A 13,076-nucleotide genomic window follows, 5' to 3' on the forward strand; every position below is an offset into this window, starting at 1 on the left:
TATCTTTCCAGAAATATTTAGGCACCCAGGGCAGAAGAAGAGAACAGCCAGAAGTAGGTATGTCCTAACATTTAGTCCTGGCTGTTTTTCAGCAGAACAACCTTCCTCCTGCTGCTACAATATACACCAGAACAAGTGCACGGTATGGAGAGCATTTTCAGTTCATAGACCAGTGTCAGCTTGACTAGACATTCATCATCTATATATAATAGACAAACCAATAAAAGTATCAAATTTAATCAAAGATACCAGCCTGTTCCTTTGGATAGAGCCACACGCTGGGGTACCACTCATTTCATGAAGCCCAAAGAGGCCGTATCTATTCCAACTGCATCTCTTTTAATCCCAGAAGTACAAATCACATTAGCAGCAGTGTTCCGTCTTTTCCAGAGTGCAATTTTGACCCTGAGTTTACAGTAGTAGAAAACTTAAATGGAATAGTCTAGCAGGTTCTTTTGCATATTGGCTGCATTAAACAATTACAGTAGAACTATAAAAATCCTAGAAAAAAAAACCATATTCCTTGTTCAAGTTCTGCAGAATAAAGGAGTGAAATGGCCATCCTGTGCTTTGCGTTAGAGGAGCAGAGCAAGCATGGCTAGAAGGAAGCCTCCCCACCAACCAAGACAGATAAATCTTGGGCCTGGCCCCGTTAGATGCTGGGACAAAGCAACAGGAGGAACTGGCAAACTGAAGCACAGTCAGAGCTGTGCCGAGGCTGGACGCCAGAGTCGGGTACGGACAGATCAAAGCCGTGGCCAATGTTTGGGAATCTTCAGGAGGCTCAAGCCAGTCTGGACACTTCTTTACAGATCAGTGCAAAAATGACACCTAAAGCTAAAGGCATTTATTCCCCTTCCCATCCCTCACACAGTGCGTTCAGTTTCCTTCACAAGAACGTAACTGGCACATCAATTCCACGATGGTTCAGTGAAACTAGACCCAGAAACATGCCAAGAACAAACCATGAACCTTCAACGGTTTTCCAAACTGACACCCAATCTAGCTGTCAAATCACAACCACTTCTGTGAATCCAGCTAACTGCCCAGATACTCCCAGCGCTCCAACTCTAGAACCGTTCTTCACTGGGGCCTCTGATGGGAGAAGTATTACAAAAGCCGTCCAGACCCCGTACAGTGCCTGGATGGACGGACTCAGATAAGCACTGAGAGAATCTACATCCATCCCGGGATTACAGATCTGTTCTTAAGATGCTTGCCTCATCGGCAGCTGATCTTGAACAAGGAATATGCAAGGCCACAGGTAGAATAAATCATACATCTTAAAAGTAGTAGTTAGGTCCCAGAATCCAGTGCAAATATTCTCCAAAGATGCCCAATAGCATCTAGTCCACCCTTGGCATCAGGATCCAGCGAAAACTGTGGTGAGGGAGGGACCCAGAAGCTTATTTCCGTGGTGCTTGCATGGACATTTGGAAGGTGCACTGACGCGTTTTGTCCAGCAGCCGCTGCTGCAGGCTAGAAGGTGAAGTGATCAAAAATACAGAGCAGGCTCGCTGCTGAAATCGGAGAGTCCGCCCTTCTCTGCTGGGGTGAGCTGTGGAGAAAGCAGAGTTGACATGGAGGTGTCATCAAATCCAAAGCAAATGAGTACCTGCACCTTTGGACAGTGAAGGCTGCATTGGCACCTTACCCGGGGCTAACGAGCACATTTAATTACCCCCTCCAAACATGCCCTGGAGTACAAAGTGTGCCAGCTACCTTAAGTCTCCTTTACACATACAGGGAGAGGCAGGTCTGCTAGTGGCAGTGGGACCTTGTGTTGATCCCTTTGTGAGCAGTGGCACACCTCCCTGGGCGGCGAACACACACACAGGTGTTCAGTGGAAGGCACATCCCGTCCCATCCACTGTCCAGACCAACCCGAGCACTGAGATAAGAGCACAGCAGGACTGAGCCAAGTCCTGCTTATTTAAAGTCTCACCATGACATGGTTCCCCTGGGAATCAGCTTCCTTTGGGAGGGGTCCCTCTGCGGCAGGCATCTCTTCATATTTCTGCTCCTGCCACCCGCTGAACTTCACGGAGTGCTTTGGGGTGTAGCTGGATAAATCTGCTGGAAGGACAAAGCTGATGTGAGTATTTCTCACTGCCCCAAAAAGACGTGGGATCAGGATCCTGGCAGGGACAGCAGGGAAGCTGCCCATCTGCAGTTCCCTGTTCTGGTTCAAGCCCTGCCCCCACTAAGCCCAAATCCTGCTGTCAGAAGTCACCTCCATTGGCATTTCCACCTGTGTGGAGCCCCAAGAGGCTCTGTAGGAAACACGAACAGTGTTTGACACCACCAATAACCCCACAGTGCCAACACAGTGCCTCGCTCACCTGAGTTAGGTGTACTGGGATGCAAAGTGCTACTTGGGCGTGGAATGTAAAAGGTGCAAGGCTTGTCCTCCTCTGTTTCAGAAGAATGTTCTTCTTCTTCCTCCTCCTCTTCTTCTGCCAGTGAGCTCTCTGACGGGTACTCAAACATAGTCTGCAAACTTGTCTCATTGAAAGAGATCTTCATCTACACAACAGAAAAGGAGAATTATTAGAAAGCAGCACAAGAAACCATCGATCGTAACATTTCCTCCAGCAAAGACCATCTCCCACTCCAGGGCTTCACCCTGGTTTAAAGGAGCCATTGCATATCCCCCCCACCTTTCCCCATGTGCCTTGCCAAATCTCTTACCGCACTGAGAGAAACCACAAAGGTAGGTAGCCAAATAGATGGGATGGAGTCAGGGGGCTGAGAGGTCGAGAGTACCTCTGGCTTTTTGCCCCAGCACACACTTTGCCATCGTCTAACACCGTGATGCCCAGCAGCCAGGAGGAGCTGCAGGCATGTCCCTCAAGAGGGATCAGTGCTGCCAAGGAGGATAGGAAAGCATCCACATGTTGGAAAGGTGACATCGCTAATGCCTGCCAACTCATTTGTGTACCCATGCTCTAGACAGTAGAAACATCAGTGATCAGGACTACATTTTTGGGAGGACGTCCTGGCAAAAAGCTATTTAAGCTAGATAAACACAGGGCTTAATACCAAAAGTGAGAAGATGGAAGCAGCTAAAGGAAAGGTGGTAACAGGTGGTAGTAGAGAGGGAAAATACTGGACAAGTGGGAGGTACTTAAAGGTTCTGTTCTGAAACCAGTTTTATTTAGTATTCTCACTAGTGACCTTTGCACAATAACTGGGACACTGAGAATGAAGATGACTCCAACATGGGAGTTCATCAAGGAAAAAACAGAATTTTATGGGTCATTCAGAAAACTGGGGAGCAAGAACACTAGAAATGGGACAATGTTTAAGCTCAGCCCTTGCTCTAAGAGAAGCTCGTCACCTGTGAATAACTGAGAAAGAAAATTTTGGATTGGCTACAGGACTGTAATCATCATTAGGATTCTGCTTAAATAAACCGGGAATAAAGCAGGGTATTTCCACTGGAAATAGGGACTGCCTGGCTCCGTCCTCCCTGTAACACCCCGCAGGTAGTGGAAGGCAGCGATTGGACTCCCCCTTTCTCTCCTCCAGGCTGAACTCCAGCTCCCTCAGCTTCTCCTCCTATGCCATTTCCTCCAGCCCCAGAAGCACTTTGGTAGCCTCTGCTGGACCTGCTCCAGTTTCTGCATCTATCCTGCAGCAGGACCCCCAAACCCAGACACAGTAACTCCAGATGTCCTCTTCCAAGTTGAAAGGAAAAGCCGAGAGAAGGGGTTGTTCCCCTGAAGCCTTACATGTCTTAATCATTATCTACCATTCTGCTTAGAAGATCTGGTTACAAGTCATCTCAACAGGTGGGGCGGAGATTCAGCCTGTTCACACCAGCGAAAATGAAGGTTGAGAAAAAGCGTAACAGCTCTTTTTAAGTACATCAAGAAAATAAACACCAAGGAGCAAATAAGAACTGCTGATGCCAGCATACAACAGACAAACAAGGAGGATAAGCTTGCCAGGAATATTACGCCAAAAGTAGGGAAGTATCTAGCCAACATGGATCAAGGTTCAGGACCAGCTGCCTAAAAGGGTGTTGTGATCCCTTTACTTCTAACGACATTTAAAATTGAGCTAATAGGGTTATGAACAGAATTAAAAGCACGTGGTTGCTTGTGACAGGCGGTAGGAGCTGGATGGTCCAGAAGATCTCTTCTGACGCTGTGTAATAACTGGCAAGAAGAAAGTGCAGCACATTTGCCCCATGTGCCTTATTTGCAGTTTCCCTCATATACAAAATACACCACAGCCTGAGAAATGGCACGTGGCCCCAAGCAGCTATCAAGCAACGACGCACCACGTGTGAAGCCCAGATGCATGTATTTCTTGCACCAGCAGCAGCCGCCTCTCTGCAGCTCCTGTGCATGGAGCACCGGTGATGCTGCTGCTGCCAACAGGCCCTGCTGAAGCCAAACTTGCAACTGCATGGGGGGACAGAGCCTGCAAACCGGCAGCGAGCGGGAGCCGGCCTGCTACTGCGTTATCCTGCGCTGCCCACAGACAAGACACGCTGGAGCTGTGTGGGTGACAAGGGTTTTCAAGGCAAGACAGTGAGCATTTCACTGCTGCTTTTCAGAAAAGCGTTGAGGGGAGCTGGAATCAAACCCAGGTAACACAGTGAGTACGTAACGCCTCCTCCACACTGCAAATGCGCACGATGGAGCTGTGTGCTATTCTGCCCGAGTCCGGGATTAGTACTCGGACACAGGCTGGCTCCCTTCCCCACGCTCCCAGGAGAAGGAAGGATGGAAATAACAGAGAGGGCAACCAGCTGCCTTTCCCCATTCATTGCCACAGCCCTGGCCAGAGCCACTTTGACCTTCTCCAGATGACACACGGGGAGGGGAATTACTGTATTTCAGAGAAAAGGGTTGGAATAAAATGGCCCTGAAGATCTGACTGTCCCAGCCGCTGTTCCCTGAATTTCTCACCCCTGCTGCTGACCTAGATGCTCCCTGATCCGAGCCAAGCAGCAGAGAGGGCAGCGACCGCTCACAATGTGGCGTCTGTGCTGCGGGGACGAGCCACGCTGCCAGGCACGAAGGCCATGAGGGTGGAAGTGCCCAGGGCTCCTGGAAGCTCAGAAGCTATCCCAGAACCAGACACTGCACGCAGGCTGCTTACCAGTGCTGGCAACTATGCTGAACAGGGCAAGAAGTACTTGACTAAACGTGGAAAATAAAGGGGACAGGAGAGATGTGCCTTGTTTTTAGAATTTAAGCTTTGGAGACAGAACTAAGTTTTCCTGGTTTTCTGCTATCAGGAGGAAATGTCTAAGAAAAATGACTCTGAGTCTAATTTGGACCAAAGCTGCCTGTAGTGCAAGAGGAGAAAACAGCCTCACCAGGGAGTAAAACCAAAGAGTAGAAAGCAGCAGAAATGACCAGGAGACACCCCCCATGCAGTGCCCAGAGGCAACACACCAACAGCCCAGCCTAAGCCCTGAACTAAAGCAGCTCCCACTTGCCCACAGCCAATTCAATTCAGGCCACGCTCGCTCCCCGGAGCCAGGCTGGGTGTCCCACAGAACGCTCTGCCAACAGGGTTTGTCGGGTACCTGCTGCAGAGAGGCTGCAACGTCGTAGGAGGCAACGTTGAAGCTATTCAAAAAGAGCAATCATTAACCACAGCGGTGCCAGCCCCATTCACCCAGGGCCCCAGCCTGGGGGAGAGCTGGTAACAAAATAATTTGCTGTTTCAGCAAGACGTCCGGTTCGGCCAGCACAGCCTTCTCAAAGGCTGACACCAGGCAGTCCTGCTTGGCATGAGCACATCCTGGCGCAAGACCCCCGCCAAAAACCACGTTGGCTTGCTCTACAGTAGCGTCCCACCCCCCCGCACCCACTGCGCTGCTACCAAGAAGTAGGAAGAGCCCTATGGCCGCTCTGCAATAAAGCACTCGGATGCACCCAGGCACAGCAAACACCGGAGGAACAACCAGGCCCTGGCACAGAGTCGGACTCCGGCAAACAGGCTCTGCATGAGCAGCCGCCTGGCCCGCCCCTGCACACACCCCCGGGGCGCTCAGTCAACCCTGCCCATGCAGAGCGAGAGCCCCAAAAGCATCCCCAAAACTCAAAGCGATAAACCTGCCGTGGCATCGCCTGGGTTCCCCCCGCAAGCTCCCCTCCCCAAGCATGACGCGGTTTCAGGGGAAGCACAAAGCAGCTCTGCTGGATCCAACAGAAGATGGAGGGCAACTTATTCAGGCAAAATTAAGGGACACATGGGTCAACACAGCTGCCTTAAGAAACCCTCTGAGCAGCTAATGAGCAGAACTGAGCACAGTGCACAGGGAACACAGGCAGATTCAGTCCCAGGAACCATCTAAAAAGAAAAATGAAGAGCTCAGTAATGGCACAGACAACAGGTTTGCACAGCCAGCAGCCCCTTGACAGAGCATATGGACTTTTATGGAAACACAAAAGGTGACAGGGGTCATTTTCTTTAGAAGAAAAACGTATCCCAGAAGAGCCAAGCACACCCGAGCCCAGCCAGAGAACTCTGCTCATCGTGTCTCAGCAGTGGTTCCCCCGTTTCTGCCTCAGCAGCAGCTGCCAGTTGTGGAAAGGAAGAATTTTGCACCCTTCAGTTGTGGATGTTTGCAGGGATTTGTCACTATTTGCTCAGCTGAATGCTTCACCCAGAACTCTGTCACAAAACCAGGGTCCAAGCCAAACCCATATATCTATACATTAATACTCTGCCCAGCAATCAGAGCCACACTGGGAAGAGCAAGGCAGGCTTTTCAGGGAATATCGTGCTGTTCAGTCACCAGATTTTTGTTGCCATAGCAAAAATCATTTATTTATTTGCTAGGATTTGAACAGTAATGAGTAGAGCACCCAGGAAAGAGAAGCCAGGGCGAACATTGCCCAACAAGCATAAATCTGAGTAGTCACACAGGGCTTGCTTAGAAAAGAAAAGAAAAAAAAGTCAACCTTGTTTCAGGGGTGCAGGCTGTCAGGACCCAGCCTGCACCCAGACTGACAACGAAAGAGCCCCCATGTACAAAGACATATTAGAAATAAAAATAACCAGTTTACAGAAGCCAACCCGCGATATGAACAATGAAAGTCAGCAGACACCTTGCCTCCAAAAGCTGAGGTGGGAAAGTCAGCAAGACTCCACAGTTAATGAAAGAGCAAACACCCGATGGCTTCTCACAAACCAGGGATATATATCTCTGTAAGTCTCAGGAGCAAATCAACGGGTTAATCTGCATCCTCAACTCCAGAAGCAACCTCTTTAGTGTGGCTTTTCTCTTCTTTAGTGTTTGCTTTGTGGCAGATGTGGCAAAGCCAAAGTGATAATGTAGGGTGTTTTACACCTTTTGACCAGGCACCTCTCTGGCAATCCAAATTCTCACCTTATAATAATAAGGAAAAAAGAAAATTGTTCTAGACATTAAAAGAAAAAAGAGAACAAAAATCACCCTTTAACTATATTCCAGCAAGGAGAGTCAGAGTCAGCATATTGATCCCCACCATAGCAGCCTACAATGGGACTGAAAACGATTGAGCCCATTTCCCCTTCCCCGCAGAGCGACTGCAAACGGCCTTCTCCCAAACCCCTGGCTCTTGCAGGAGGCTGAAAGTGTCACCGCTGCTGTCCCCCCTCAGTGTATGGAGGAGCCGGGTGGGATGGCAAGCCGCGAAGCACAAGCTGGAGTTTATTCCTGCCCCTGCTAACAGCCCACAGTACCTCCAGCACCTCCAAACCCGCCGCGCTGCTGCTGCAGACTAGATAAGAGGGTAGTGGCTGCTGCGTGGCGACAAGAGGGACGCAGCAATTTTTCGGTAACATGGTTATGCTACCCAAGTACTTCACGAGACCCAAACAGCTGAGTAGCACCAGGGATCAAGATTTGCTCTTTTCAGGTACTAATTTTCCTCTAATCCTCTCTCCTCAAGCAATATAATCCTGAAGTGACAAAATCAGGGACTGCGCTGACTCCCTAGGATATGCATGGGCTGCCGACGTGCTCCTGGGTGTGATTTAAAGCAGCTTTTCACACCTGGTCAATCAAATGCCTCCTCCTTTCTCAGCAACAGCAGCAGGAAAGGAAACAGGAGGGTTTCAGCTGGTATCTGCAGGAAGGGTGGACAACAGTTCAGCATGAATACAAAAGAGCAAGTGATTGATACCTCTGAGAGAACAAGCATGAACAAAATCAGTGTTGTGAAGAACCTTGTGCTTCTGTGCAGTCTTACATTGAGCTTTGCTACATTTGCTGCTGCACTGGTTGTCTAAAGATTTGGTCAACGAGACGAAAGCACAAGACATCACGCTGGATACCTGAAAACTGCAGCAGCAGACAACTGGGAGTGCACCAGGAAGCCTGCTGACATAGAGCAACCCATAGAGGTTTGCAAGAAACAGCCCCCCCAAGCTGGGCAGGAAAGCTCCTGAAGCACCAAAACCCATTTGGGAGGTTGGTGGAGGCTCTGCCCAGCAGAGCTCAGGATGTGTGTGAAGAGGGGGGGGGTTCTTAACACAGAACAACCTCCCACCTCCACACTGCCGTGGGGTGAGAGCGAAGGTCCCTGCACAAATAACTGCTTGTGACACTGGAAAGAGAGGGTAGAAGCAGATATTTTATGGTGGACAAAGATCCCAAAAGGGTTTACCCTGGTCTTTCCATCTGACCCAGTCTGACCATTCTCACAGGTCAGCAGATTTAGTAAAAGGAGGTGGAGGAGCAGTTCATAATCTGCATACCTTTGCGGGGACCTTCATTTTTTTCATTACAACCTGCAGCCAGTGATCTAGACCACTCCCGTGCAATGCAGTTTTCTCTCTGAAACTTTTAGATAAAGGATTTTTGGGAAAATGAGCCATTTCATAGGAGTTAGCAGTGAGCTTATCTACGTGCCTGTACTTGTCCTGAAAACATGGTCATGTGTCAGCCCAAATGGTTAACTCCAGGCACAATCTCTATGTGCCGCAGCCTGGAATAGTACCCTGGGGGCCGCAATAGCATCAGCATATTACCAAGGCATTTGCTACCATTCGGAGAAGATAAGGAGCTTTTGTACCTCTAAAGCCTTTCCTTGACACAGGAGGAAAGGGGTTTTCCCTGACAGGTACCCCTAGGAATGGAAGGGGACTTGAGGCTTGGTTCCTCTATCAGTTTAACCCTGTACTGCTATGGCTGAAGCAGCCTAAGTACGCCCAGAAAACTGCAGATGGCACTGCAGAAATGCACTTTTCTGTCAATCTGTACAAAAAGAAGAGTTTTGAGGCACAGGAGTTCGCTGCTCCACCATAGGCTCACTTGATCATGCTTTTTCAAGAAGTGTTTCCTAAGAGTAACACTGAGTTTTGCCCAACTACAAACTACATCACAGAGTTAGTTACTGAATAGAGCTAGCAGCACTAAAGATTTACAGCAGTAGCACGTCAAGGAAGCACTGTGTTGCTGGCAAAGGGGAGGTTGCCTCCAGGATTGCACCCCAGCTCCCAAGCCACAAGGCAAAACAAGAAAGTCTCCATTTACAAGGCAACCCACAAAGCTAGCTCTGTGTAATCAATATGCTGAAGCACATGGTAGACAGGAGCAATGCATGGAGATTCGAAATATTAAACTCCTTGTACAAGACACAGGGAAGTTTCAAATTCCTGATGAGAAGTGACAGGGTAGGGACAGTCCCGGAGAACATTGCAGGGCAGGCAGCTTTGTTAACTCTTCCCTTGACTGTGTCAGACAAGAAGAGATTCCAGCACCCAACCAACCACAGGGCAGTTGGAGTCCCAATCTGACACGGTACAAAGCAGCTATTCACCCAAGGATCCCTTCATTCCTTCGCACATCTGCAGACAGAGGAGCCAGAGCCTTCCACAGTTTAACAAGCAATTCAAGTATTACTTACTTGGCCCATAAGAATTGGACAAATCTCCCTACATATATGAAACAAATCTCATCTGAATACACAAAGAGAGCAGGCATAAACAAGATACAATTAGTGTCAAGACTTGGCATCTTCATAAACAACGCACAAAACTCCCAAACAGCAAAGGATTCTGCTTTACAGGCAACTCTGAGCATACCATTTGTGGCTACAAGGCAGGGCAGCGCTGGGAGATGCTACCCACAGACATTTCTGTGCAACTGAGACTGACCAGAGCAGTCCAAACAAATACCTCGGTTTGGTGCAAGTGAACAGTCTCCAGCTGGAATGGGACAGATGGTGCATCATTTCCCGGGAAATATGGGGAGTTTGGGAACATAATTACTTCCCACCCTGGCAAGGAGCTCATTCTAGACTTCAGGACCAAAAGCCTTCAGCGATGTGAACAGTATTAGCTGCACGACAGAGCTCATGTCTCTCTTGCCCTTTTTCTGTACTACTAATATGCAAAAGATACTGCCTCGAAGACAAGTGACTAGGTGCAGCAAGTTATAGAATCATAGAATAGTTTGGGTTGGAGGGGACCTCTAAAGGTCATCTAGTCCAACCCCCCTGCCGTGGGCAGGGACATCTTCAACTACATCAGGTTGCTCAGAGCCCCGTCCAGCCTGGCCTTGAATGTTTCCAGGGATGGGGCATCCACCACCTCTCTGGGCAACCTGTGCCAGTGCTTCACCACCCTCAGCCTAAAAAATTTCTAATAAAATATTAGATTTAGACTAGATATAAGTCTAGTCTATTATATAGATTATATAGGTTATATATATATAGGTTTTTTATATATATATAACCTATATTGTCCCCCTTGTCCTGTTATATATAGGCCACGCTTCTTTGGATGCAGCCCAGGATACGATTGGCCTTCTGGGCTGCGAGCGCACATTCGGCAGGGCTGATCTCAATCCCTTCACCCCCCAGCCTGTATTGATACTGGGGGTTGCCCCGACCCAGGTGCAGGACCTTGCACTTGGCCTTCTTGAACCTCATGAGGTCCACACGGGCCCACTTCTGGAGCTTGTCCAGGTCCCTCTGGATGGCATCCTGTCCCTCTGGCGTGTCGACCGCACCACTCAGCTTGGTGTCATCTGCAAACTCGCTGAGGGTGCACTCGATCCCACTGTCTCTGTCATTGATGAAGATATTCAACAGTACCAGTCCCAATACGGACCCTGTGGGACACCACTCATCACCAACCTCCATCTGGACATTGAGCTGTTGACCACTACCCTCTGGATGCGACCATCTAACTGCCCACCGGACAGTCCACCCATCAAATCCATACCTCTCCAGTTTAGAGAGAAGGATGTTGTGGGGGACCCTGTCAGAGGCCTTACAGTTCACTATGAGGCTTACGGATATGCCCTCAGACCTGAATTTTCAGGTCTACAAGCTATACAATTTCCCTAAGCACGCAAGTGTTTTGCTCTCATATTTTCTTCAGCTTGCCTATAGTCCTTCAAATGCCTACAAAACAGTAGCTCCATCCTGCCAAGTTCCCAAGATCATATGAAGGGCACTTCTCAGAAAACATCAGCACCAAGTTCCTTCAGTCCAGATTTTCCCAGGATGTTTGTGCAGTTTCTCCGTGTGATAGACGCTTCCCGTGACTCTCCCTACACAAACTGTCCAAAGAGCAATATCGTTACAGCTTCATGGCATACCCACGTCCCACTGCAGTCACTAGGAAGAGTCCGGGTCTGTAAATAGATTTTAAATTGCCCAGGTTTCTCTCAGGAGGGAAGTGAGCACAACCCCAGATGTGAAGGAGATGCTGCTGCAGCAGCTCTTACCGAGATTTCTTTTACTGCCACTGAACCTGGAAACTAAACATTTTACTTTTTTCCTACCGTTTCCCACATATAACACAGACAAGCAGGACTCCTGCCCTAGCCAGCCTGAGTGATTACTTCCTCAGCTCTTCTCAGGAACATCATGACGATGTACTGGAAAAAGCAGGGTGGGGAGGAAAACCCAAACCCAAGACAAGCTGGAGGGAGATGGAGGGAAATTATAAACCATCTCCAATCTGGTCCACAGATTAAGGAAACTGATTAAGATAATGTTAACTGTAATCCGCGTGATCAGAATTCAGAGCACAAAGCACTCCAAATCTCCTCTCAAGCTCTGGGGCGGGCTGAGCCCTGGGCACGTCCTAACCAGCTTCCAAGGCAGGCTCGTCTCTTATTTGCGTAAGAGTTTCTATTTTAGCTCTTCTGTCCCGTTCCCTGTGCTGCCGACAGCAGGAGGAAGAGAACTGGGCGGGATTTGGGAGCAGCTCAGACCGTCGCTGCGGCACGAGGCGAAGCATGGGAGCGGCAAGGCCACGGAGAATCTCAGTCACAGAAAATTTCCCACTCGGAGAGGAGATAAATATGACTCATCTGCTCTGCCAGGGGTTTAGTACAACAAAGTACCAGCACATCAAGGAGCTGGCAGGCAGCGAGGAAACAAAACCCAACCTACTTCCCTACCGATAGCCTCAGGTGCAGCTTGTGAGGTGGTTTAAAAGCTATAACCGCAACAAGATCCTGATTTCTAGAGTCTTCAGCCATCAACATCATAGGCTAGAAATCAGCAGAATTAGAAAAGGGCAGGGAAATTGCACTGTCTGGGTGAAACAGCCTGCTCACATCTGACAGCTAGTGGAAATCACCTCTGCCGGGGAGGGACTACGCCTGATCATCCAAAGACACACATTTTCTGAGTGGGACTTGTCACTGCTGACCTCATCTACCAAAAATTCAATACATCCATGTCAGATATGTAGTACTACAGCCCCTCCTTAGAGATGGCAGATGTATTTGCCCCAGTAGAGCACAGCCACAAGACAGAAAAGAGAACAGGAACACGCAGCTCTCCGACAGCTAAGTAACACAAATCTTTGTCCTGACCCTTTCAAAACACAGAGACGAGGGAATCTAAGTAATTTTCGTAGAGAGATTTTTGCTTCTACCACCAGGGTAATTTACTTGTGTTATGGTTAATTTACTTGTGTTATACATGGCAAAAAAATACTTCAGGCAGTCACCGGTATTTAGATTCCACACTGTGCAGACTCGCTCCAAACAGGTCTGGGCAATAGTTGGAAGTGTTCATCCCTGCCAACATCTCGAGCCTACACCTGGTTCTCACAGGAGACCATCTCCAGCAGAACTGCACAGATGGAAAGCTACA

At 48.9% G+C, this 13,076-nt stretch overlaps 1 protein-coding gene across 2 annotated transcripts in view; it reads right to left on the reverse strand.

Annotated features, from left to right (window-relative positions):
* Positions 1–734: 734 nt before the first annotated feature.
* Positions 735–13,076, reverse strand: part of TPRN (taperin) — a 17,806-nt gene continuing 5,464 nt past the window's right edge. The window contains exons 2-4 of one of the 2 annotated variants that reach the window (XM_009326363.1): positions 2,343–2,526; positions 1,946–2,073; positions 735–1,558 (exon numbers count right to left, since the gene is read on the reverse strand). In XM_009326363.1, coding sequence (XP_009324638.1) covers positions 1,496–1,558; positions 1,946–2,073; positions 2,343–2,526 — 375 coding nt within the window. In that variant the 3' untranslated portion in view covers positions 735–1,495. Of the gene's footprint in view, positions 1,559–1,945; positions 2,077–2,342; positions 2,527–13,076 lie in introns of both variants that reach the window. The other variant, XM_009326362.1, reaches the window with a different exon arrangement.

Source organism: Pygoscelis adeliae, unplaced genomic scaffold (assembly GCF_000699105.1).
Source record: "Pygoscelis adeliae isolate BGI_AS28 unplaced genomic scaffold, ASM69910v1 Scaffold436, whole genome shotgun sequence".
NCBI lineage: Eukaryota > Metazoa > Chordata > Aves > Sphenisciformes > Spheniscidae > Pygoscelis > Pygoscelis adeliae.